Source organism: Macrotis lagotis, chromosome 8 (assembly GCF_037893015.1).
Source record: "Macrotis lagotis isolate mMagLag1 chromosome 8, bilby.v1.9.chrom.fasta, whole genome shotgun sequence".
NCBI classification, from domain to species: Eukaryota; Metazoa; Chordata; class Mammalia; order Peramelemorphia; family Peramelidae; genus Macrotis; species Macrotis lagotis.
Genome location: NC_133665.1, coordinates 47,886,217 through 47,913,330, shown reverse-complemented (window position 1 = coordinate 47,913,330; position 27,114 = coordinate 47,886,217). Strand labels below are relative to the sequence as shown.

At 36.9% G+C, this 27,114-nt stretch overlaps 1 protein-coding gene across 20 annotated transcripts in view; it reads right to left on the bottom strand.

Moving 5' to 3' along the window:
* TNRC6A (trinucleotide repeat containing adaptor 6A) overlaps positions 1-27,114 on the bottom strand; it is a 280,434-nt gene that overhangs the window by 107,272 nt on the left and 146,048 nt on the right. For 6 of the 20 annotated variants that reach the window (XM_074196829.1, XM_074196824.1, XM_074196831.1 and 3 more), the window contains exons 1-2: positions 7,661-14,054; positions 3,585-3,671 (exon numbers count right to left, since the gene is read on the bottom strand). Coding sequence is in view for 2 of the 20 variants with exons in the window: in XM_074196827.1 (XP_074052928.1) it covers positions 7,661-7,681 (21 nt within the window). In the remaining 18 variants the exon portion in view is untranslated. Of the gene's footprint in view, positions 1-3,584; positions 3,672-7,660; positions 14,056-21,818; positions 21,867-22,123; positions 22,275-27,114 lie in introns of those variants that run through there. The other 14 variants (XM_074196823.1, XM_074196836.1, XM_074196826.1 and 11 more) reach the window with 11 other exon arrangements.

Below are 27,114 nucleotides of genomic sequence, written 5' to 3'. Positions count from 1 at the left end.
ACAGCTAGGTAATTACTAAGTGTCTGAGAGCAAATTTGAACTCAGGACCTCCTGACCCCAGGGCTGGTACTCTATTCATTGTGATACCTAGCTGCCCCCCCCCCCCCCCCCCCCCCCCCCCCGGGAAGCTTACATTTTAAGGAGGAAACACAATAGATAGAGGGGATGCTGCAAAGGTTAAGAGGAACTCAAATGGAAGGGTTTGGTGAAGAGACAGTTGAGAAAGGGCATGAGGACCTAGACCTGTCAAGATAAGGCAAAAAGTTCATCTAGTGGGGATTGGGGGAGGAGGAAGAGGAAGAGATTAGTACAGGTGACTACAGGTATAGTCCAAGGCTCTGACAGAATAGGGATAAGGATAATAACTTGGATGACCAGGGTCAAGGTTAAAAATAATTACATAGTTGTGAACCTATATGAATGAATGAAATGAATGAAACTTTCCTCTTAAACATATTGCAATGTATTTAACAAATGATCATCTTAGAATATTAAACGTGGATTACTTAAGCATCCAGTTAATGATTTAATGATTATTTCATCTAATTCAACCCTTTCATTTTTTTAGATAAGTAAAGGGTGATTCCTATTAAGTGCTTAAATTGGAACTAGAACTCAAATTTCCTGATTTAGGATTCAAGCCAATCACCCTGCCTCCTTTGTGCATCCCTTAGAACTGAGTGTAAAAGAATATGACCTGTTGCCCATGATGACTGTTATTACCAAGTTAGGTAGCCACTATAAGATTCTTAACAAAGTTACAAAGGTGGGGATGTTTGTCATTTAGTGTCCTTCCACTTTCTTACACAATCCTCTATTCACTGCTGGGAGTCCAATGCCTACCGTTTTCTGGGTCTGCAATTTGACATTTTACTACTGTTGTTAATATTCCATAAATATTTATTTTCCTTACTATGCAAAAGCAAAATTCAAAAAGCTGTTAACATATTCAATAGGTAAATTTCTCTGGGCATTTAAGGATATTTCTTAAATAGCTCAAGTTAATGACCTATGGTTATATTGAGCAGTATATGATTTTCTCAACCTAAGCCCTGATAATAGAATTTGAGAATTAGGTCAGTGTTAGGGACTGTTGTATGTGGGAGCGCTGTAAATTATCTTCAGCTGGTGTCCTTGAGCACCAGAGTCTTGTTTTACTAAGTACCATGGGAGTGGGAGTGGATTAGAGACCAGGGAGGTATTTGAGCACTGATATTTGGTTCAATAAATGGAGACCTAAGAGACCTTGGAGTATAGAGAAAAACTTGTCTTCCTTGTCTCCTGCCCCCTCAACACTCACCTGGAGAAAAGGGAGTCCAGAAAGGGACTCAACATAGGATGTCTGGAAAAGGAACTCAACAGGACAGATCTTTGCAGGCATTTAGCCCAACAAACCCTAAGTCTAACCACTGAAAAAAATTTTAAATGTCTTTAAATTTTAGATAAGTTTGGATATAATTTTCAAGTTTTGAATGAAAAATGAAAAAGTCAAATATTTAAACAATAATGAAAATATACAAAAGAACTTTTAGTTTAAATGAAATTGCACATTAGTAAAGTTCAGTGATTTGAGTAAAAAAGTCAAATTGAGCAAAAGAAAAAATCAATTATATTTGCCCAATCTTCATTCCTCCATAAACTTCTGACTCTTCAAATTCCCTGAAGGTTTTTAAATGAGCATAATAAATAATTATTTCACAGCATTTGTGTCACTAATACTATCAGATTTTTTTTCTTCCTTATCTTTCCCAATGTTACTTCGGGTTTTTACAATTTCTCCTCTACACTAGATTTTCTAGATGTTTTTTCTTCACTCTCTATCCCTCCCAGTACAATCTAAATATCTGTGTGTGTGTGTGTGTGTGTGTGTGTGTGTGTGTGTACTTTGTCATATTTTATCTTTCTAAAAAAGACATGTAATTATGTCTTATCCCACTACTCAAAAACTTTCAAGGCTTCCCACAAATTCCTGAATAATAGTCCAAACTTGGGCTGTGATACAAGATTTCTCATAATCTTTCAATCTTTCCTGCCTTATTTTCCACTATTCTGCTCTATACATTTTCACTAAACTGAACTAAATTGTAAATGTTCCAAATTTTCTTTCCTCTACCTGTTGAAAATCTACCTATCCTTCTAAGGTTGCAACTTTCAGGGTAATTGAGACATAATGGTCACAGGTTTTGAGATAAGCCTGGTTGCTGAATATAACTGGACAAAGGTCCAAGGAGTACGTTAATTAAATGTAAGAGCGTTAAGAATCCTAGATTGTGCTATTTAAATAGAGAGGTTGAAAAGAGAAGTACAAATTATAAGATCTAGAGCTTGAAGTAATCTAGTCTATTGTTCTATTAGAAACCAGGAGGGATGGGAATTCAGGGAAGCCTGGAAGGATTTGCATGAATTGATGCTAAGCAAAATGAGCAAAAGCAGAAGAACATTGTACACTCTTAACAGCAACATGGGGGTGATGATCAACCCTGATGGACTTGCTCATTCCATCAGTGCAACAATCAGGCACAATTTTGGGATATCTATGATGGAGAATACCATCTGAATTCAGAGAAAGAATTGTGGAGTTTGAACAAAGACCAAAGACTATTACCTTTAATTAAAAATAAACCCATTATCTTATGTAATTTTGCCATCTCTTATACTTTATTTTTTTTCCTTAAGGATATGATTTCTCTCTCATCACATTCAACTTAGATCATTGTATACCATATAAACAATGTAAAGACTTAACAGACTGCCTTCTGTGGGGGGAGGGAAATGAGATTAGGGGAAAATTGTAAATTCAAAATAAGGCAATAAATTTTAAAAAAGAAGTAATGTAGTCCAAAGAATAAAGGGAGTAATCTTTATAGAAAATGAAGATTAGATTTTGAGGGGGGCATATAAGTCTGTTTTAGGATGTTTACTCCAAGATAACAGTGGATTGAAAGGGAGAGCTTAGGGACTGCCTCTATTACTCTTTTTTTAGTTTTTTTTTTTGCAAGGCAAACAGGGTTAAGTGGCTTGCCCAAGGCCACACAGCTAGGTAATTATTAAGTGTCTGAGATCTGATTAGAACCTGACTCCAGGGCTGGTGCCTTCCTTATCCACTACGCCACCTAGCTGCCCCTTTGCCTCTATTACTCTTGAGACAACCCAAGCTGGATCACGCCAACAAATAAATTATCCTTCAGGGAGCCACTCCCTGAGAACCCAGTCACCCATGTCAATCAGCAGTCAGTCCTGAGCTGTTTAATCCAAATTATACAGAACTGGCAGTGAAGAGTTGCTTAAAACTAAAGGTGGTATTATGTTACAATACTTTTTTCTTCAATCCATTTCCTCTCTTGTTCCCTTTAACTCCACTACTCTATTCCTCCTCCTCTACTCATAAACTGGAAATCACAGAGGAAGGTCACTAGGCCAAGAAAAAGGTTGGAAAAAAGACTTGAGGGAGGGAGGGAGACAAGACATAATATTTGTCTTAGATATTTCTCAGAATCACTGTTCTACAGTTTTTCATAGGCTATTTAGTCACTCTCCATTTTACAGATAAGGAAACTGAGGCTAAGGAAGGGAAAGTAACTTACCTGAGGTCACACAGGTCAGAGTCTGAGGTGGGATTTGAACCCAGGTCCTCTGATTCCAGAACCAGTGTTCCATCATATCAACCATTTCTGAAAGAGGGATTAGATGTGTTTTACTTGGTTCCAAGGAGTACCCCTCAGAGCAATAGGTCAATATAAAATGGTCCCAGACTGTTTTTGACTTTTTTGAATTTTTCTATCTCTTCAACTCTATCAGATGCTACTTTTGATTATCATCAGTGAGTTTACAGCCACATTCCTTCTCTTCGCTTCTGAACCTGTTTCTTTAAACTACTGTGGAAAGGGGAACAAGGTAATCAAACTTGCCATAATGGAATAAATAGTTGATTCAGAACAGGGAACTATTATGCTGTTGTTTGTTTTTTAAAAGTTCTTCCTGCCTTCTCCAGGTTAGAAGTGGAGGGACTACTTAGGGTTCCAATTCCAGTACTAACTGGTAGATGAGCTTTGATAAGTTCTGTTTCTGAACTGGGCTGGTTTGCCCCTCCCTAGGCAACCTGGTCTGCTCCTCTCCCTACCCCTTTTTCTCCTTCTGCAATGATAATGAAATGATTAGAAAAGAGAGCTGAATGTACTAAGAATCACGATTCTTAAACAATTTACAAAATTAAGATAAACTATCTCTATATTCAACTTTGTCCAAGACAAGAACTGAACCATATTCACACTATAAATGAAATCAAATTAAAGAAGTTGTGAGTTGGGGCGGCTAGGTGGTGCAGTGGATAAAGCACCGGCCCTAGAGTCAGGAGTACCTGAGTTCAAATCTGGCCTCAGACACTTAATAATTACCTAGTTGTGTGGCCTTGGACAAGCCACTTAACTACACTGGCCTTGCAAAAAAACAAAGTTGTGACTGAATGGAAGGATGGTTCATAGGTTCTTCTCAGAGTTGAAGCAAATGTTGGTAGAGGTGACTAAGAAGAAATATGATTTTGTGAAATATTTAATCATCTCACCAGGGTATGCTCATGAGCATTAAACCCCCGCCCCAAACCCATTACAAAATAATCACACCACATGTTTCAGTAGCTAGTTGCCAAATATAAAGTAGAGAGATTCCAGAAAGAATTTCAGAGAGTCTCCAAACCAAGTCAATATAAAAGGCTGAATATTGAGTGACCTCAATGTAAAAGGGAACACAGAGCAAGATGTTGAAAACTATGTTGGAAGATATAGTTCAAAATCAATCAGTGAGAGCACTCAAAAGCTTCTCAAAATCATCATCTTACCTGTAAAAATTCTTTTCAAGAAAAGAATCTTAGTACTGGATGTAGCACCAAAATTAAATGATTAAATAAATCTCATTGTTTCAAGTTATCTTAACATATAGGAAACAACCACAGCAATTACTACAGAACTGGCTGACCTTATATAGTAAGATCAATGAGTGTTTAAGGCAAGATCAAGGTAAACCCCAAAATAGACAATATAAAATAAAAATTAGAAGACACTGGGGAATTATAGCAACTCGAATGCAGCATGCCTAAACAACTGTTAATTCTTAAAAAAAAAAAAGTAAAGATACTAGCATCATTCCAAGAGAGAAATTTAAGCAATTAAAAAACAATCACCATCAAATAGAAGAGCCAAGAGCTCAGAAATCACTTTAGTCAATAAGGTCCTTTGTCAAGTAGACCAAAATGGAAGACATTTATTTATAGTACATTCATTTACAAACTATATAACAGAATCAAGCAAGAAACATTTATTAAACTCCTACAATCTACAAAACACTGAGTTGGGTTTGGAGAAGATAAAAAGTTCAGTGAATACTCCTGCCCTAATGGAATTTACAGTCTAATGGGAGGATTAGACACCAATACAAATAAGCCAGAATGGACTTGTAACTAGCACACTTAAATGATGTATCAAGAGACAATTGGTGGGGCAGTGGATAAAGTGCTGGGCATTTGAAAGATCTCATTTCAAATTAAGTTTCATAGGGGTGGCTAGGTGGCGCAGTGGATAGAGCACTGGCCCTGGAGTCAGGAGTACCTGAGTTTAAATCCGGCCTAGCTGTGTGGCCTTGGGCAAGACACTTAACCCCACTGCCTTGTAAAAAAAAAAATGAAATAGACAAATTAGGCTTCATACACTTACTAGCTGTATGACTGGGGATAAGTCATTTACCCTTTGAGTCAGTTTCCTTCACTGTAAAATAAGAATAATATAGCTTACCCCACAGAGTTGTTGTGAGGCTCAAATGAAGTAAAATTTATAAAAAATCAATTAGCACATTTATTGGCACAAAGTAATTACTATCAAAATACTTATTCCCTTCCTTCCCTACTAAGTCTGAAGGGCAAGGTCATTACCATTTTGTGAAGGTGAAAAGACTAGACCAGTAAGAGCACCAAAGGGAAAGAGAATATCTAGTCAGGGATTCTTAAATCTGGATTCTGTGACCAAGTTTTTAAAAGTATTTCAATAACTGAATTTTAATAATTGGTTTCCTTTCATATCCTATGTATTTCATTTTTTTGCATTTAAAAACATAATTCTGAGAAGGGTTCCATAAAAATTTCACCAGACAGCCAAAGGAATCAAAAAAAAGGTTAAGAATCTGTTCTGGGGCAGCTAGGTGGTGCAGTGGATAGAGCACCAGTCCTGGAGTCTGACTTCAGATACTTAATACTAGCTGTGTGACCCTGACCAAGTTACTTAACCCTACTGCCTTGCAAAAAACAAAAAGTAAAATAAAATTTAAAGAATCTCTGTTCTGGTATAGCTCATCCCTCACTGTCTGGGGATGGAGTCTACTGAGGTTGTTTCCCTGTAAGACAACTCAAGGATAGCAAGACCTCTAGCCTAGAGGAACAATGCTATCTTGGAGTCTCTTGGCCTAGGAGGTCCTAATCTGCTTCCTGCAAGATCTAGGGGAGGTAGTGGTACAGGCAATGGTAGTATGACCTGCCTATTAGTGGTAGTTAGTTTGTACTTGGAGAGGTGGCAGGTAGATAACCTCATATGGAATTAGGAAGTCCTGAAATCAAATCTAATCTCATACACCTACTAGCTGTGTGATCCCGAGTAAGTTGGTTAACCTCTATTTGCCTTGGTTTTCTCAACTATAAAACTGAGATGATAATAATAGCATCTACCTCATAGGGTTGTTGTGACAATTAAATGAGATTGTATTTGGTAAAACAAAACAATAAAACAAACCACTCAGCACAGTGCTTGGTATACAATAGGTGCTATATAAATGCTTATTCCTCTTCTCTTATCTATCCCAGGCCTTCCTCTCCATCTCCACATATACTGCTCCCCTGGACACTGGGTTTTTATAGGATGAAAGATACGTATTAGTTCATCAATATCTTTCTCCATATTATCTATCTATAAGCCTAGTGTCACTTTCTGAAATTTCTTTGCATCTCTCTTTCCCTATGTCTCATTCTTCCTTATCTCTCACCAAGATGTCCAGTTCCTTTGTCCCTCTCTCTCCTCCTAATCCATCACCCCTATTTAGCTTTCTTTTCCTTTCTTCATTCTTGACTCTACAGTTGACTCATTGTTCTTCATCCTTGAATATTTTGCTCTTCATTCTCTTGACATCCATATCTTGCCCTGAGTCATCCCCACTATCTTTTTCTATTCCTAAAGCTAGAAGTCCTACAATCTTGTCAACTGGGTCCACTAGAAATTTATACTATTCAATCTCAACTTAAGACTCTATTAGGTATAGCAATTCTTTTTATTTGTTCAATGATATGTCCCTGTATCTCTTAGAGGACAGAACCCTACTAGCTGGGTTTGGTTTGTATATGATTTTATTGGAATGTAATCTTATTTGTAATGCCCTTTGCCTGAACTTGAGGGCCATTCCCCAATTTTACAATCTGTGAAAGCTCTTTTAGGGTCCTTTGCGGAGTTTTCAATACATCTTACATTCTCTAAGCCTAAGTGTTAAGGTTCTCCCTGAAACCTTTTTACCTAGCTTGTTTTATCTTTAAGATTTTTATTGTCTCTATCAGATTTTAATTTTAAAAATTCTGAACTTTGACAATAAAACAAACATTTTCATATATACATTAGAACAGAAAGGGTCGTACCTGAAATTGACTTTTCAACATGTTACTTTGAAACTGTCTTGTTTATCTGCGATTTCTTCTGGTCTTCTTTTGAGTTTCCTGTGGATTTCACAAACATGACTCTTCTCTCTTATTTGATTTTTTGGCAATCCCTATCTAGCTCTCCTCACTCTCCTTATTCCATCTCCCCCATCCCCTCTACTGCAAAAAAAAAAAGACAAAAAAAAAAAAAAAGAAAACCATAAAACCATTCTTTTTAACAAATATGCATAGGCAAGTAAAACGAATTTCTATGTTGGCTGTGTCCAAAAACGATACATCTCATTCTTCCCCAAGTCCATCATGTCTCTATAGGAACATTGGTAACAGGCTTCAACACCAGTCCTTTGGAATTATAGTCACTTGCACTGATCAGTGTTCTTAACTTTCCAAGTTGTTTGTCTATACAATTGCTCTTACTGCATAAACTGTACTTGTGGTTCTGCTCTCTTCACTCTCTGTACTAGTTTATAGAAGTCTTTTCAAACTTCTCTCAAACTGTTTCTATCATTATTTCTTATGGAGAAATAATATTCCATTGCATTCACATGCCACAATTTGTTCAGTCTTTCCCCAATTGATGAATATACCCTTAGGATCTAGTTTGTCCACACAAAAAGAGCTGCTATAAAACATTTTTGTACATAGTATCACTAGGGCAAAGGGTATTTATGCATAATTTAGTGACTGGGGACATAGTTCCAAAATATTTTATAGAATGGTTGGATCAATTATTTGTGCATTAATGAACTCCCTGGAAGAACTGTTATTTTGTCTTTTTTTGTTTATATGCTCAGGACTCCCCAGTTTTAAAATCATCCTTTGACCCATCTTCCATGTCTTTTCATTATTTCCTTACCTTCAATGCAGGTTTACAATCCCAGAGTAATCTTTCACACTAGAAGAGCTAGTGACATTAAGAAAAAATTTTCTAATTTTATAACTAAAATATTTCATACTCTTTTCTCTGCAATATGAATAAACACTATCATTTGATATAGCCTGGTACTTTTAAGATATTATGAAATTCTGCTCCTTCAAGTGTTAATTCTTCCTTCTGTTCACATACCTTAAATCTTACCTTTTGAGGACTTTCTAGATCCTCCCAATTGTGAATGCCTTCCCCTTTCAGATTAACATCATGTAGTTTCTATATATATTGTATGTACCCAGTTACTTATATGTTGTCTCCCGAATTAGAATGTATACTTCTTGAGGATAGAGATTTTGCTTTTCTTTCTTCAGCACTTAATATGGAGGTTAATTAGCAGTTCTAAAGTTTTGTCAGTCTATCTCCATAATATCTCTTGAATCTGTTCCTTTCTCTCTCCTCACACAACCACAACAGTTCCTTACTGGAAAAAAAAAGGGCAGGTTTAGGGCTAGCATGAAGAGTGCTGAAAGAATAATGCTGGAAAGGTAGGGTGGTGTCAAATTGTGGAGTTCTTCAAATCAAGTTTAAATCTTTTTTTTTTTTAGGTCTTTGCAAGGCAAATAGGGTTAAGTGGCTTGCCCAAGGCCACACAGCTAGGTAATTACTAAGTGTCTGAGGCCACATTTGAACTCAGGTACTCCTGACTCCACTGCGCCACCTAGCCACCCCCTCAAGTTTAAATCTTACTTAGGAAGCCACAGTGAATAAATGTAACTTTTTGAACGGAGAAGTGATATGACAAAATTTTTCTGGCAGAAGGAATGAAATAGAAAAGAGGTAAGATATTGTCATGATGGAAATTGCTGGACTCATTAACTAACTGGATATAAAGAAGTAAAGGAGAAAGAAGAAACAAAAGATGTTTTCAAGGCTTTGAACATACGGGGAATGCTGAAGATGGAAATAATAAAATCGGGGGGGGGGGAATTCAGCAGGAAAAACGATGAGGTGATGGCTAGAAATTCACATAGGTCTGAAACACAGAAGAGAGAAAGTCCTACATATAGAGGTGATGGCTGAAACTGTGGGAGTGAAATCAAGTTGCAAAGTAGACCATGCATGATTCCTGATTCACTTCCTCTCCAGACTTTTTTCTCTACTTTATTAAAAGTAGTTTTGCTCCTTTCTACAGGCAGAGAAAAGGTAGAGGATGGCTTATACAAAAGTTCAGTGCTCAAGGATGATATGACAAGATTGGGAAACATTAAGAGCAATGTGAAATAAGGATGTAGAGGCAGCTTGAAATCATATTGGTCTTAAATGTCCATCTAAGCAGTTTGCATTTTGCCTTAGAAGCAAAAAGAAAGCCACTTAAGACTTTTTAAACAGATGACTTGTTCAGTCCTCTAATAAAAGCCACAGGGAGGTCAAGGGGAAAAAAGTTCCTGAATTTGATGATCAAGTGTCTCATGATCTCTGGGAAAAGGGTTTTACTAAAGAGGTAGAAGCTAAAACTTACCTAAGGAGATAATGAATACAGAAAAAGGCATATTATGTGTGTGTGTGTGTGTATAATTTTTTTCAAGAAATTTACTGGAGGAAGAAAAAGACATGGAAGATGGGTCAAAGGATGGTTTTAAAACTGGGGAGTCCTGAGCATGTCCATATCTAGTTGAGAAGGAGCCAGTATTAAGAGAGAAAGAAAAAGAATAGAGAAGAAATGATTGTTGAAGCAAAGTCTTAGAGAAGAACTGAAGAAGCAGGATCAATAGTCTTCAACAAAAATATGGAATACAAAGACAAAAAAAATGAAATATCTCTTCTGTTATCTAGAGGGAAAGAATGAGCCTTAAGAAATTATAAAGGGGGGGGGCGGCGGCTAGGTGGCGCAGTGGATAAAGCACCAGCCCTGGAGTCAGGAGTACCTGGGCTCAAATTTGGTCTCAGACACTTAATAATTACCTAGCTGTGTGGCCTTGGGCAAGCCACTTAACCCCATTTGCCTTGCAAAAAAAAAAAAAAAAGAAATTATAAGGCACTTACAGAAAAATTGACCATGTACTAGGGCATAAAAACCTTATAATAAAAATGCATAAAGGCAGAAATAGTGAATACATCCTTCTCTGATCATAATACAATAAAAATCAGATGCAATAATGGACCATGGAAAAATAGACCTAAAACTAATTGGAAACTAAATAACCACATTTTAAAGAATGAGTGGTTCAAACAACAAATTATAGGACTAATTATTTCATCCTAGATAATGACAATAATGAGACAACACACCAAAACTTATGGGATACAGCCAAGGCAGTTGTCAGAGGATATATTATATCTTTAAATGCTTACATGAATAAATTAGAGAAAGAGGAAATCAATGAACTAACTATGCAACTTAAAAAAATTAGAGAAAGAACAAATTAACCCCCCCAATTAAATACCAAATTAGAAATTCTAAAAATTAAAGGAGAAATTAATAAAATAAAATTGAAAGCAAGAAAACTATTGAACTAATAAATAAAACCAAGATTTTGTTTTATGAAAAAAAACCAATAAAAAAATAATAAACCTCTGGTTAATTTGATAAAAAAAAGAAGAAAACCAAATCGCTAGTATCATAAATGAAAAAGGTGAACTCACCACCAATGAAGAGGAAATTAAATAATAATTTGTAATTACTTTGCCCAACTGTTTATCAATAAATTTGATAATCTAAGTGAAATGGATAAATATTTCCAAAAATATAAGTTGCCCAGGATAATGAAGAAGAAATTAAATACCTAAATAACCCCATCTCAGAAAAAGAAATTCAACAAGCCATCATGGAATTTCCTAGGAAAAAATCGCCAGGGCCAGATGGATTCACAAATAAATTTGATCAAACATTAAGGAACTAGTTCCAATTCTTTATAAACTCTTTGGAAAAATAAGTGAAGATGGAACTCTGCCTAACTCTTTCTATGACACCAAAATGGTGCTGATACCTAAACTAGGAAGAGTCCAAACAGAGAAAAAAATTATAGACCTATCTCCCTAATGAATATAAAGGCAAAAATCTTAAATAAAATCTTAGCAAAGCTATTACAGCAAGTTATCACTAGGATAATAAACTATGACCAAGCAAGATTTATCCTAGGAATGCAGGGTTGGTTCAATATTAGGAAAACTAAGTATAATTAACTATATCAATTAACAAATCTATCAGAAATCATATGATTATCTCAACAGATGCTGAAAAAGCCTTTGACAAAATACAGCACCCATTCCTACTAAAAACACTAGAGAGTGTAGGAATTAATGAATTGTTCTTTGAATGTTTATCAGTATCCATCTGAAACCATCAAAAAGCATTATTATATGCAATGGGGATAACCTAGAGGCACTCCCAATAAGATCTGGGGTGAAACAAGAGAAATGTTAGCTTCAGCAATAAGAGAAGAAAAAGAAATTGAAGGAATTAGAATTGGGAAGAAAGAAAACAAAAGTCATTCTTTGCAGATGACATGATGGTATAGAGAATCCTAAAAAATCATCTAAAAAAATACTAGAAACAATAACTTTAGTAAAGTTTCAGGATAGAAAATAAGCCTTCATAAATCCTCGGCTTTTATATATATAACTAGCAAAATAACAGCAAGAGCTAGAAAGAGAAATCCCATTCAAAGTAACTCCAGACAATATAGTATACATGGCAGTCTACCTGCCAAGGCAGACTCAGAAACTATGAAAACAATTACAAAACACTTCTCACACAAATAAAATCAAATTTAAATAACTGGGAAAATATCAACTACTTGTGGAAAGGCTGAGCTAATATAATAAAAATGACAATTCTACCTAAATTAAACTACTTATTTAGTGCCCTACCAATCAAATGAGTTAGAAAATTTTTTTAAGTAAATTCAAATGGAGAAATAAAAAGTCAAGAATTTCCTGGGATTTAATGAAAAAAAAAAGTGCAAAAGAAGGTGGCTTAGCCCTACCAGATCTAAAATTATATTATAAAGAATCAATCATGAAAACTGTCTGGTATTGGCTAAGAAATAGAGTGGTGATGTCATGGAACACTATTGTTCTATTAGAAACCAGGAGGGACTGGAATTCTGGGAAGCCTGGAGGGATATGCATGAACTGATGCTGAGAGAGCTAAGAAGAACCAGAAAAACATTGTATACCCTAACAGCAACATGGGGGTGATGATCAACCTCAATGGACTTGCTAATTCCATCAGTGCAACAATCAGGGACAATTTGGGGTTGTCTGCAATGGAGAATACCATCTATGCCAGAGAAAGAACTGTGGAGTTTGAACAAAGACCAAGGACTATTATCTTTAATTTAGAAAACACTGATATCTTATTGTCTGATCTTGCTATCTCTTATACTTTGTGTTTCTTCCTTAAGGATATAATTTCTCTCAATTTGGATCACTGGATACTATGGAAACAATGTAAAGACTGGCAAATTGCCTTCTGTGTGGGGTGGAAAGAGGGAAGAAAGATTAGGGGAAAAGTTGCAAAATTCAAAATAAATAAAATATAGGCAAAAAAAGAAATAAGAGAGGTGGTGGATCAGTGAAATAGACTAAGTGCAAAAGAGATAGCAGGAAATGATTATAGTAATCTGCTGTTTGATAAACCCAAAGAGTCCAGCTTCTGGGATAAAAACTCTCTCTTTGATAAAAACTGTTGGGAAAATTGGAAGTTAGTATGGCAGAAACTTGGATTAGACCAACATCTCACACCCTATACCAAGATAAAATCAAAATGGGTACAGGATCTCTAGACATAAAAGACAATATTATAAGCAAACTAGGGAGATCAAGGAATAGTTTATCTGTCAGATCTATGGAAAGGGAAGCAGCTGATGACCAAAGAAGAGATGGAGAACATCATTAAAAACAATTAGACAATTTTGATTACATTACATTAAATTTTTTACATATGATTACATTAAATCAAAAGGCTTTTGCACAGACCAAAAAAAAGCAATTATAAGGAACAAAAGAATATAACTGAAAACTAAAAGTATGCTATCTTTCAAAACACCAAAAGGCAATTCAGGAGAAAATGAGCCTGAAAAGAGTTCAGCATAAAACCTAGATCATCTCAAGAATACTTAAAAGGGGGCAGCTAGGTGGTGCAGTGGATAAAGCACAGGCCCTGGAGTCAGAAGTACCTGAGTTCAAATCTGGCCTCAGACACTTAATAATTGCCTAGCTGTGTGGCCTTGGACAAGCCACTTAACCCCATTTGCCTAGCAAAAACCTAAAAAAAAAATACTTAAAAGAAATGGAAAGGAAAAACATACAAAATAGAACAGATCTGCTGACTTTTATGGGTTTTATTTCAACAGTAATGATTGTGGACTAACTTCAACACTATCTAGTTTTAATATCCAGTGCATATATATACATTATATATATATATGAAATTTTTAATACAAACAATATCATCATGTTTCACATGATGATCAATTTTGAGCTGAAAGAGACATTTGAAGCCCAACCCTCCCCCCCTTTTTTTCAGATGAGAGAACTGAGGTCACCTCGGTAGCCATAATCAGGATTCAAATCAAGCTCACCTGTCACACACAATTATAAATCTAAAGTTGGAAGGGACCTTAGAGGTCCAATTCCCTCATTTTATAGATGAGAAAACATATTCAGAGAGGCCAACCAAGGTCATAAATTAAAATGAGAAATTAGCAATGGAACTTAAGAATACTGAAAGAAAAACTAGCTGGACTTGACCAAATGCAAAATCTATGTGAAATGCCCTCTCCTTACCAGAAAAGCACGGACAATAGGTACAAAATGAGGCATACATTTTCAGAAATGGTCATATATTTATGTTCTGATCATCAGGGAAGAATCACTGAGAAGTGATAGTGATGTAATAAAGAGGAGGGAAGCATTAATAAGACTTATAAAGAAAAAAAAATCCAAGCAGAAGCCAAAACAAATTTAAAAGTACTTAATTCTTAAGACATCTATCTGCATTAAAGGAAGATTCCAAAAGAAATGTTGAGATCAGATTAAGTTTTTTAAACAACAAAAAGTCTGACCAAACAAACAAAAGCAACTAATTACCAATAATACCACTCTAAACAAGGGTAATCCAAAATCAAAAGAGTGAAGAGGAAAGCTTTCAGGTTATTTTCTATGGAGTACTACATATTTTCAAATAATTCCACTGTATTGGGTCAATAAGGTCAATTCTTTCCTCAGATGAAGGAAAAAAAGTAGAAGAAAATAGGTAAAGAAGAAAAATGTTGAGGAAGAAAAAATAAGGGAGTTGAAGTAAGAGAACAAGATAAAGGTCAAGACCTTTTTTGAGGAGGGCAAGGCAAATGGGGTTAAAGTGGCTTGCCCAAGGCCACACAGCTAGGCAATTTTGTTAAAGTGTCTGAGACCGGATTTGAACTCGGGTACTCCTGACTCCAGGGCCGGTGCTCTATCCACTGTGCCAGCTAGCTGCCTCCTGTGATCATTTGTGAACTCAGGTTCTCTTGACTACAGGGCCAGCGCTGTATTCACTGCACCACCTAGCTGCACAATAGGAGTTAAGATTAGAAATTTGAGGGCTAAGAAGGGACAATGATCAATGTTCGAAGGGATGTGGGAAATCTGGGATACTAATGCATTGTTGGTGGAGCTGTGAACTCATCCAACCTTTCTGGAGAGCAATCTGGAATTACATCCAAAGGGCAATAAAAATGTGCATGCCCTTTGATCCACCAATACTACTACTGGGTCTATACCCTGAAGAGATTATGGAAAAGGGTAAAAACAACACTTGTACAAAAATATTCACAGCAGCCCTGTTTGTGGTGGCAAAGAATTGGAAATTGTGTGAATGCCCATCAATTGGGGAATGGTTGAACAAATTGTGGTATATGTACATTATGGAACACTATTGTTCTATTAGAAACCAGGAGGGATGGGAATTCAGAGTTGAGTGAGATGAACAGAACCAGAAGTGTTCTTCTTGTATACCCTAACAGCTACATGGTGGTGATGATCAACCTTAATGGACTTGCAACAATCAGGGACAATTTTAGGGTATCTGCGATGGAGAGTACTATATGCATCCAAAGAAACAATTGTGGAGTTTAAACAAAGACTAAAAAGCTATTACCTTAAAAATTTCTTTTTTAGGTTTTTGCAAGGCAATGGAGTAGCTTGCCCAAGGCATAAATATTAAGTGTCTGAGGTTGGATTTGAATTCATGTACTCCTGACTCTATCTGCTGCGCCACCTAGCTGACCCTATTACCTTTAATTAAAAAAAAAAAGATTTTATTATGCAATTTGCTGTCACTTATATTTTATTTCTTCCTTAAGGATATGATTTCTCTCTCAACACATTCAATTTTGATAAATGTATAGCATAGAAACAACGTAAAGACTATCAGACTGCCTTCTGAGGGGTCTGGGGGAGGGGAGTGAGATGGGGGAGGAATTGTAAAATTCAAAAAACAATTAAAAAGGGACAGCTAGGTGGCACAGCAAATAGAGCACTGGCCTTGGAGTCAGGAGTACCTGGGTTCAAATCCGGTCTCAGACACTTAATAATTACCTAGCTGTGTGGCCTTGGGCAAACCACTTAACCCCATTGCCTTGAAAAATCTAAAAAAAAAAAAAAACCCAATTAAAAAAAATTGAGGGTTAGAAGTATAAAAAAAAAGTTTGGAATAGCCACAAGGATAAAGAATTATCTGGAGATGAATAAAGGAAGAACATATCCTCTTATTATTAACTTTTAGCAAGTTACCTCCCTGGTCTCTTATTTCCTCCTATACAAATTGTAATGGATAAGACTAGATGATTCCTTTAATTTCTAAATTTCAATGATTCTTTTTATATTTAGTCTGCCTTTCTTACTATAAACTATAAGCAAGGAGGAAATTACTTTCTATTTCTTTAGCACACCTTGTAAAGGGTCTACTATGGTGTTTGCACATAACATGAATTCCCCCAACCTGGATTTTCTGTTTATTCTTTGAAGGGATATATAAAATATCTAAACATAAGTTTAATTATGTGTGCTATTTATTTTTAAGAATGGGAGTAGGAGGAGGATATCAAGGCTGAGTTAAAAAAAATTTGCAGAAATAGAAGCCTAACAGTCCCTAGAACTGTTATCAACCTGAATTAGTTATTTGCAAATTATCATAATGGAGAATTCAATCAATAGTAATTTTCAGAAAATAATCTTTAAGATTCAAATTATGACATTTTTCTACTAGGATCCAAGATTTAGAGCTGGAAGGATTCAATGCTCTCTTTTTACAGATGAAGAAAATGAGGCCCAAGCAGGCTAAATGACTCACTCAGTCACCCAGGTAGTATCAGGGTCAAGATTTGAACCAAAGTCCTCTTACTAGCCTAGCACCACAATTACTCATTTTTTTAAAGACTGAGATTTAAATCTATTTTAGCATTCCATTCCATCAGATAAATCATAATAATTAGGCTAGGATTAAAATTCAACTCTATTCCTTAGAAATAGAGATAGTAGCAATGTTAGTTTTCATATTCATTTACTGACAACTGCAAATTTCAATATTTCAAATGAGAGAATTTAGTTAGATACAATATTCCTAGCTAACTTAAAAGCTGAAAAAGAAAATTATGCCTTTTCCAAATATCAATATAATACTTTCTCTTGTTATTGTTCCTCTCTTCCGATATTCTCTTAGGATGGAAGGGCACAATTGCAACTTTAGCTAACTGTGCTCTTTAGAAATGCTATTCCATAGAGCACAGACCCTGGAGTCAGGAGTACCTGAGTTCAAATCTGGCCTCAGACACTTAGTAATTACATAGCTGTGTGGCCTTGGGCAAGCCACTTAACCCCATTGCCTAGCAAAAACTAAAAAAAATAAAAAAATAGAAATGCTATTCCAAGCCATACCTCAAATCTGACTTTTCCCTAGATAGCGGTCCTCCTCTAGTTCAAGTCCAAAACAAGCAACTCTTATGATTAGCAACACTATTTTCATAGCAACCTACAGAAAAGATTACACAATCATAAAAGCAGCAATTAACTTTATCAGTTGTAAACTACTAACATGAAAACCTGCAATTACTACTACTTCAAATGTTTGGGAGAATATGTCTTAGTTTAAACTAATAAAATTGTTAATTACTGTTCTTATTGTGTGGTCTTTCACAGCAGGTTGTTTAGAACTGCTTATCCTGAAGATATGGCAAGTTATAAGTGGAAAGAGTACTTACTAGCTTTGGAGAGAATACCTAGATGAAAATGCTGATTTTGCAACCATGTGACCTTGGACCAAGGCATTTCACCACTGGAGAACCTCAGTTTTCTTCTTTTTAAATGAGGAAGATTGGTCTACAACTTTAGTATCTTAATCTTTTTTTTTTGTGCCAAGGATAACTTTGACAGTTTGGTGAAGCCTATGAACCTTTCTCAGATTAGTGAAATATACATAGCATTACAAAAAAGCCAAATGAATTAAAAGTTACATCAAAATGCTGAATAAGCAGTGAAGTTTCGGTGCCTACCAATTCTAGAACCTATAATCTGAAAAATAGCAAAACTATCTTCTTTCTACCCAGTGCTTATTAGCTTTGCCTTGGCTGGGATCAGTCTGATTAAGTTCAGATTTTTACATAATTGTAACAGACAAATTTCAGTCATGGCAACAAATTCTATATCCCACAAACACATCCAAAAAGCATAGTTTTCTCCTAGTGTATGTACTTTTTATTTTTGGCAGTAATCAGGGATAAGTGACTTGCTCAGGGTGACACAGCTAGTGCCTGAGACCAAATTTGAACTCTGGTCCTCCTGATTCCAGGGCTGGTGCTACATCCACTTCACCACCTAACTGACCCTCTAGCTGCCCTTCTTTCAAAAACAAATATTTCAGATGACAGAAGTCTAATGGGAAGCACCTTAAAAGGTTCATCAGTTGTAATAAAAAACTTCCTATTAAAATTGGGCTAATTTGCATACCTCAGAATGAATCCTTTTGGGATATGCCTTGTACTATTAAATCATATGTCATATATTTGAAAGAAAGCTAACAAGAAACTTGGCAACTTTATTAGTTCAATGGCATATAAACCTCATCTCAGAAAAGGAAGTCAAGTTCAAGAAAATAATAAGTTTTTCAGAATTCAAGCTGATAAATGACTGATCAATTGAGGCATTTTCCACAAACATTTTAGTTTCTAAAATGGTATTCAATAATTAGCTGAAAAAAAGATTCAACCAATAACATTTAACATACATACTAGACTACGATTGACAGCACCAATGTTCAATTAGGTGAATGCAATGAACAGAAAAAAATTAATTTAGATAATTAATTTTTTTATTTTTTAAATTAAAAGTTATACCACAGGGAATAAGACCTCAAATTAAGTACTCAAGGCCTGACTATTCAACAGAGTTCAACATTTATGCTGGAATGAAATGGGGAGGGGGGGGGGGAGAACAGCTGGTGCAATGGAAAGAGAATGGGTCAGATGACCAGGGTTCAAATCCTAGCTCTCTTTTATATATAGTATCACAGAAGCACTGACTCAGAGGTGGGAGGGACATCAGAAGTCATCTAGTCCAACCCTCTGCATTTTACAGATGAGGAAACTGAGGCCTAAAGATGTAAAATGACATGCCTAATTTCAAATAGGTAGTAAGCAGCAAAGTTAGGTATTTGGTTCTCTAACTCTACTGAACTCTTTTCCAGTACACCAAGATGCCTAACGATGCTGGGAAGGTAGCTTAAATAGTCTGATTATCAATTTCTTCATCTATAAAATGAAGAGGTGGTATTAGATGACTACTAGGTTCCCTTTCAATTCTAAATCTATGATTCTAGAAAACATTAAAAAATAACTGTTTTGGGGATGCAGAGAAAAGTCCAGAAATGATGACAACAAAGCAATAAGCATCAATAAACATACTTTTTAAAAATGATAAAATGGCAGAGCTCTCAAATTAGTGGTTTTAAAAATAAAATCAGTTTTGGCAAGAGTAAAATTCTGGCTACTAAAGTCTATAATATCTATCTATCTATATCTATATGCACACACACAACACACACACACATTTACAACTAGAATCAATCTTAGTTATCCAATTCAACCCTTTCTTATTAAGCCAGCACCAGGGTCAGAAGTAAATGCTAAAACTCTTTACTGACTCACTCCTAGTTCAGTGTTCTTTTCACTATAAAGTTGGATCTCAAATCCAAATTAGTAGAATGTCAGCCAAGAGACTGTCTACTGAAAAGAAGTACAGAATTGACTGTCCTACTTGGCATACTACTCATGCAAACCATGTCTAAATCTATAACCACCTTAATAGGAGTTGGGACTTGAGATTTACTGGGACTGTGGAGTCTCAGGAAATAGGAAAACTCCCACTATACATGCATAAAGATAGATAATTCTGCAGCTTAGTCTTAAAAAGGTGCCTGGGACACTGGGAGATTAAATGATTTGCCCAGCTCCATGAAACTAGCTGTATTCAAGGCAGGACTTGAACTCAAGCTATTCTGATTTTAGATTGTTTACCCTTTAGCTTATCCACTAAGCTACACACAACCCACAACCTTTCCTAACCACTTTTTACACTGGGGAATGTGTGTGTGTGTGTGTGTGTGTATACATGTATTCTTTGCTATAGAGGTATATCCCAAAGCAAATCTCCAAGGATTACTCTGAAAGCAACAGGTTTAGAGGACTTGAGCAAAGGAAAAATAAAGTAATAAAGGGTAGGAAAGTAGATTTCTAAAAAAAAGTCACAATTTTTTACTTTTTATTCCATTATTCAACTTGTGAACTTTAATTAACATTTACATAAAAATTCACTTAAATCTTGAGTAATTTAGTTGCTATACAAATGAATTCAGACTCCTTTATTTCAAGAAGACTGCACTCTACAATGATCCTGTAATAACTGTATAAAAGAACCCAAATCAAAAACCATTGAATAATCAAAGGTTCTATATCTAACTTAAAGTAGTATTTATCAAATTCAAAATATAAACTAGGAACAATGTTATATGATACAAATGTTATTTAGGAGACCTGAACTATCAAGCTTTAATAATGTATTTAAAATATTAATTTCTGGGAAAAACCACACATATTACCAGGAGACTTGGCTTTTGGTCCAGATTGGGCTACTTACCAGACATGTGACCTCCAGTGAATCACAATCTCTCAGAGCCTCAGTTTCTTCATTATTAAAATAAGGGAGGGAGAAGGGAGAAATAGTGCTCTCTTTGCGCTAGCATCCTATGATACTATGTTTAAGAAATTAACTGTCTTTACTCTCCAACAATGGTATTCTAATCTGTGTGAGTAAAATTGTTCATTGATTTTACTGGTCGAGAAGTTTTTCTTGGGTCCAAATATAGCATAAAGGGGAAGTGAAAAAACCAAAGAAATCAAAGGACTAAACAAAGGCAGAAAAAATGGATATGCAAAAGAATTAAATATAAAACAGCTCTCTATTGCTTCTCAAACAATTATCAGCAAAGGTAAATATTTCATAATACTATTTAAAAATTTCCCCTTTTTAAACCTACGGTTTGAGTTACCAAGACCAAAGCATTCTGACAAAAATTGAAATTTGGGGGACCAGATTCCTTTCTTTTCTGCACTGATTTTCTTAAATTGCAAAACAGCCATGGAAACAAATGTAGCTTAAAGGAAATAAAACATCGCTGTTAGGTTAAGTTCAAGGGCAAAAACGGATTCAGATGCAACTGAATCCACATGACTGCAGTATTGAAAAATGCTTTTGGAAAAAACAACATTGTTATCTTTATGAAGGCAACTATGTGCTGCAAAGTAATCATCAAAAAAAACCCCACCAAAACATTTTGACAGCACGGGAGAGGGGCCACCTCTAGCACTGGTGACACAATGCGGTCCATGCACAGGTTCCATAATTAATGTCTACGCATTTGAGATTTTTTTGGTTTGTTTGCTTTTAAACGGAGTTTAAAGCAACTGCGCTTAAAAAAAAAACCTAAAGAAAAGAAAAAAAGGAAAGGCAAGCAGAATCTCAGCATCTGGTTTTTCCTCCACGGCAGCTTGCTTTTTTTTTTCACCCTCTGATGATCTGACAACTGTCCCCCCCTCCTGCTAACATGGCAGAGAAAGCGTCTACCGAAAATCAGACCACGGTACCCAAGGGGCCGAAGTGAGAGGATGCGAGGTGGCAGCGGGGGGGCGGGGAGGGGGGTCCAAGGGCGCACCTGAAAACCCTTCTTCTTACCTGCTTAGTTTCCTTTCGACTTCTTTGGTAGCTTTAGCTTCCAATTCTCTGCAGGAGGGGAAAGAAAAAAAAAAAAAAAGACAAGAATCAGCCTGAGCCGGAGCCGCTGCAGGAACGGCAATGAGGGGGCAGGGAGGGAGGCGGGAGGCCGCCCGCCGGCTCTGGAGCCCGGGCCGCCGCGGCTGCTGCGCGGGCTCGCCAGGGTCGAGGGGGTGCGGGGAGGCGGCGGCGGCGGCGGCGCAACGCCAGCCCCGGGGCTGGGGGTGGGGGGCGCCGAGCCCACCCGCCTCGGAGCCCAGGCTCACCTCATGTGTGTAAAGTGCACGGGGAGGAGGCGGGGGGAGGGGGAGAAGGCGCAGAGAGGCCTCAGTCCGTCCGCGGCACTGAGGGGAGAGGCCCAGCCCGCCGCACAGCCGCCATTTTCTACACCGACCCGCCGCCGCCGCCGCCACAGTCGTCGGGACCGGAAGAGAAACAGCCGCGGCCGCCATCCACTTCCGGGAGCACCTGCGCTCCCAAAATGGCGGCCCTAGCAACCCTGCCCGCCCGGGGAGCGGGCCCGTGGCAACCGGCGGCGCCCGCCGGCTGCGCGCCCGGATTGACCCGGAGTGGGGCCGAGGAGGGCGGCCCTCCCTTCCTCCCCGGGCCCGCGAAGGCCTCCCGCCTCGTGACCTCCCCAGAGGTCGGGGCCTTGGAGGGCGTCTCGTCCGCCCCGGTGGGGGGACGGCCGGAAAAGGGCGGGACGCAGCGGGGGTAAAGCGGCCCAACAAAGGGCGAACCCGAACTCAGGCCCTTCGACCGGGACAGTCCAGGCAGCTCCTTTTCCTGTCAAGTCAACTTTAGGCGAAATTTTTAAATTCATTTTTTTTCAATTATCAAACTTTTTTTTTTCCTTTTCCCTCCCCCAAATAAAAACAATTTTTTTTAAGGTTTTTGCTAGGCAAAGTGGCTTGCCCAAGGCCACACAGCTAGGTAATTACTAGGTGTCTGAGGACGGATTTGAACCCAGGGACTCCTGACTCCAGGGCCGGTGTTTTATCCACCGCGCCACCTCGCTGCCCCTAAAAAACCAATCTTTTAAAAACAAATATTCATGTTCAAGAAAAACAATTTCTTAGGGGTATCGAGGTGGCGCAGTGGATAGAGCACCGGCCCTGGGGTCAGGAGTCCCTGAGTTCAAATCCGGCTTTAGACACCTAATAATTACCTAGTGTGTGGCCCTGGGCAAGCCACTTAACGCCGTTTGCCTTGCCAAAAAAAAAAACCTTTAAAAAAAATAAAAACATCTCATGTTGATCATGGTCCAAAGATGTCTCATTCTGTCTTTCTAGGCCATCTTTATCTGGTAGCATTCATTATTGGTTGTCTTTTTTGATGAAATTTTACTAATTATGCTACAAATATTTATGAATGGAATTCATTAAACTCCATCTCTATCATAACTCAAAGGGACTCTGGAATGCTGAAGGCTAATAATGCCAATGAAACGGCAAGCACAGGCAGATCCTACCAAGGTCTTCGAGTATGGCCAAAGTGATTGATGTTATAGACTTACAGGAACCCAACTAGCTTAAAATGCAGAAAGGCTTCTCAAAAGAGAGGTTAGGCAGATTGTGAAATCCATGCAGACTATCTGATAATGTATCTTTTGCATTGATTCATTGACCTTAGACTATACTGGGTACAGATTCAAAGATGAAAAATGCCCTCAAGGAGCTTTCAGTTTGGTAAGAGGATGAGACATATATAAATAATGATTAAGTGCATGGGGGAGGCAAAAAAAAGATAGCCTGAGAGAATTCAATAAATCCATTCACAGGAGCATGCATCTATTAAGGAACTTTATTAATATATGGACACTTTATTAATATAAGGACACTTATTACCCACTTGCTGGCAAGTGATTAGAAGATTAACCCCTCTGTGTTTGAGGGGGAAAGCATGCATCTTCATTGTCATTTATTTTGCCATGCTATCTAACTAAATGTTTTTTATTTTGGTTTGGTAAAACCAAGCAAACACCTGTCTCAAGAGCTGTGGTTTTGAGTGTGCCTTGAACTTGGGTTAGCTTTTAAGAATCCAAAATTGAACAACGTAAAGACTAAACTTCTGTGTGGGGTGAGGGGAGGGAAGCAAGATTAGGGGAAAAACTGTAAAACTCAAAATCTTTCTAAGAATTCAAAACTGAAGGGAACCTGGGCTTCATTAACTAGTCTCCCCACCTAGAATTGTCTCTTGTGAATTTTCGGGATTCAATTACGAAACACTTTAATTTATTTTGAATTATCATTACCCCCATATTAATTTTGTATAATATCCTAGGAAACAATGAAAAGCAAATAAGGATACTAAAAGAGGATATACTGTAGCTGAAGAGGGAGAGAACCCTATGACAGCAGACAGTAAAATATACTAGTTTGTGAATTGTATATACTTAAAGCTTCATCTTATCCATATAAATTCCCTGAGAAGACCATTATTCTTCATCTTCCATAACAAGAGTACTGCAAAGAAGGAATACAAACTGTTTTTTTGTTAAAGAAAGGTATCAAAGCAGTTTAAGTGAATTCTGAGGCTTATAGAAATACATGTAATTCCTGGCTACGAATGAACTTTCAGGATAGTTTCTCTTATACACTATAATTTACAAAATAACTTTTCTTGTTTAGCTAGGGGGCTAAAAAAGGAACCAACTGAATCCCTCTGCCAGGGTTTCTTAGTGTCTGTTAGAGATTATACCATTCAGAAGGGGAGGAGTGATGATGATGTTTGTTTATCCTTCATTTTTGAAGAAGACCATGACATCAGGGAGGTAATGCCATGACAAGCACATGAATTGGATTGAGAGTGCTAAATCACCAGCCTCACTTTCTCCTCTAGAGCCATGTGAGTCCACTAGCCAGAGATCACTCTGGAGATGGCCCTACATGCTAGGCAATCAAGGTTAAATGACTTGCCCAAGGTCACAAAACTAGTAAGTGAATTGGATCAATTATTCTAGAAGGGCAATTTGTAATCTCAAGATGAAACTGCCTTTGACCCAGAGGTTCTACTTCTAGAAATATAAGCCAAGAGCACAATGACAAAAAAAGAAAAAGAAAGACCCCACATATGCTGTGTATGATTTCAGACTTTTCCCCAAATATTATTTAAGAATAATTTCCTTGGAGCAGTTGGGTGATGCAGTGGATAGAGCACCATCCCTGGAGTCAGAAGGACTTAAGTTTCACCTAAAGGTGATTTGAAAGGAAAAGGGGCTGCCTGGGTTGTCTTAGTCAAAGGACCTAAATTCAAGTTAGCATTTTGTTGGGCCCCTTTAATTTTTTGCTAGAGTGATTAAAATAGTTTTATTAAGAAATCTTAACAAAATGTCGGACCTCTCTTGGGGTGGGGGGGGCAGGGGGAGAGAAATCCCAACATACGAGCTCTTTTATGCAGTTTGAAAGGTTTTGTTCCTGCCCCCTCATGCCAATCATAGGCTGGGGTCACAAATCTAAATGATACATTGGTTCCTATACACTTCCCTGCCCTGCTCATTATACATAATCAGTAAGAACTACTAGATCTCCTTTAAGTAAAATAAGAAACAAAAAAACCCTTTAAAAAAATAAAAACATCTCATCTTGATCATGATCCAAATAATTTAATACTTATTTAGCTGTGTGACCTTGGGCAGGTCACTTAATCTCATTGCCTTGTAAAAATAAAAAAAAGGAATAATATTCTTTCTTTTAAAATTTCTTTATAAAAAATGGCTCTTTAGGAGGGGAAGGAATATAGGAAATAGAGATGATCTAAAAAGAAAAAAATAACATTTATTAATTTTTAAAAAGTTAAAGGAATGTAAGAGATTAATCAAATTCATATAGATTAGGAAACTGAAGTTATTCAATAATACGTTTTGCTAAGACTTGAATTCAGGCATTTCAACACTAACGTTACTTTCCCTGAATCCTGATATTCTTCCTGTTAAGCTTTGGTCATAGGAAATGGTGAAGGGAAAACTGACTTTTTTCCTGTCTTCTTTTTCCACCCATCCCCCTTTCCCTTATCAACAAAATGGAAATATAGTCACTTTCATTTTTATAAATATGGCATAGACTTTGTGGGTGGCAGAATTAGGATTTGAACCCCCAAGTTTTTCAACTCCAAACCCTATAGCTATACCTTACTGCCATCCCCATGTTATCAAGAGGTTAGAAAAAAAATAGACAACACAGTGTAAGGAAGAGATGACTAAGTCAATACAAACTTCTGATTTAATTTGCTAAGCCATATGTTCTTTCTGTAATTTGTAAAAGCTACAAATTTAAGAGATACTTCATTCAGTCATAACTATGGTACAATTGTGCAGACAAGTATTTGTATCTGTGTCAAGACAGGGAGAATGTTTTTTCCAGAAGCATGACAGCAATATTGTCATGTTGCAACCAAACCTTTTTAAAATGTAACCTACAATGTAAAGAGATTATATACTTTTATTAGCCCTTAGGTTTTTATTTCTTTACATAAACAAAATGTTCAGTGTATCCCTTACTTTAAACAATCAATTAGAGATGATGGGAATCTTTTGCTGATTCCAAAGTAATATCTGGCATTTGAGTGGGTAAGTGTTCCTGTGCCTGGATTTATCCTTTCTGTTGTGACCAATTTGAATTCAATATATTCTTTTAGAAAATGTAATGTTATTAATGTTTTTTTGTTCACATCACCTATATTTCCTGACCCTTTTAAAAAAGGAAGAAAATCTCAGCAAAACTAACCAAGGTATCAGAAATAGGCAATGTTCCACATTTGATACCCCACTTCTATAAAAAAAATTCAGGGGGAATGTTGAAGCTGGAAGGGAGGAACTATATTCTCATTTCTCTTCTTCTCTTCAAGCTAAATCATAATTTTGGAGTATTGCAAGTATATCAGTTTTGATCATTTTGTTTTTTTATTAGTTCTTTCCAATTATGTTGCTCTAGTTATGGCATATTTGTTTTCCTAGTTCTGCTTACTTCACTTTCTGTCAGTCCATAGATGATCCTGAGCAACTCCTTGAGCCTTAGCTTCCCTATTTCATGAGAAGGATTCATGGGAAGCAGTGTGGTACAAAAGAAAAAGACATGGAATGTGGAATCATTGGGCCAGGCTTCAAATCCTAGTTCTGCCACTTTTTACTTTTGTGATTTTTAAATATGGTCAAGATCAGCTCTCTTTGCTTCAGTTCCCTCATCTGAAAATAGAGGACTTGATTAGATATTCTCTGATATCCCTTCTAGTTCTAAATCTATGATACTGATTTAATTTG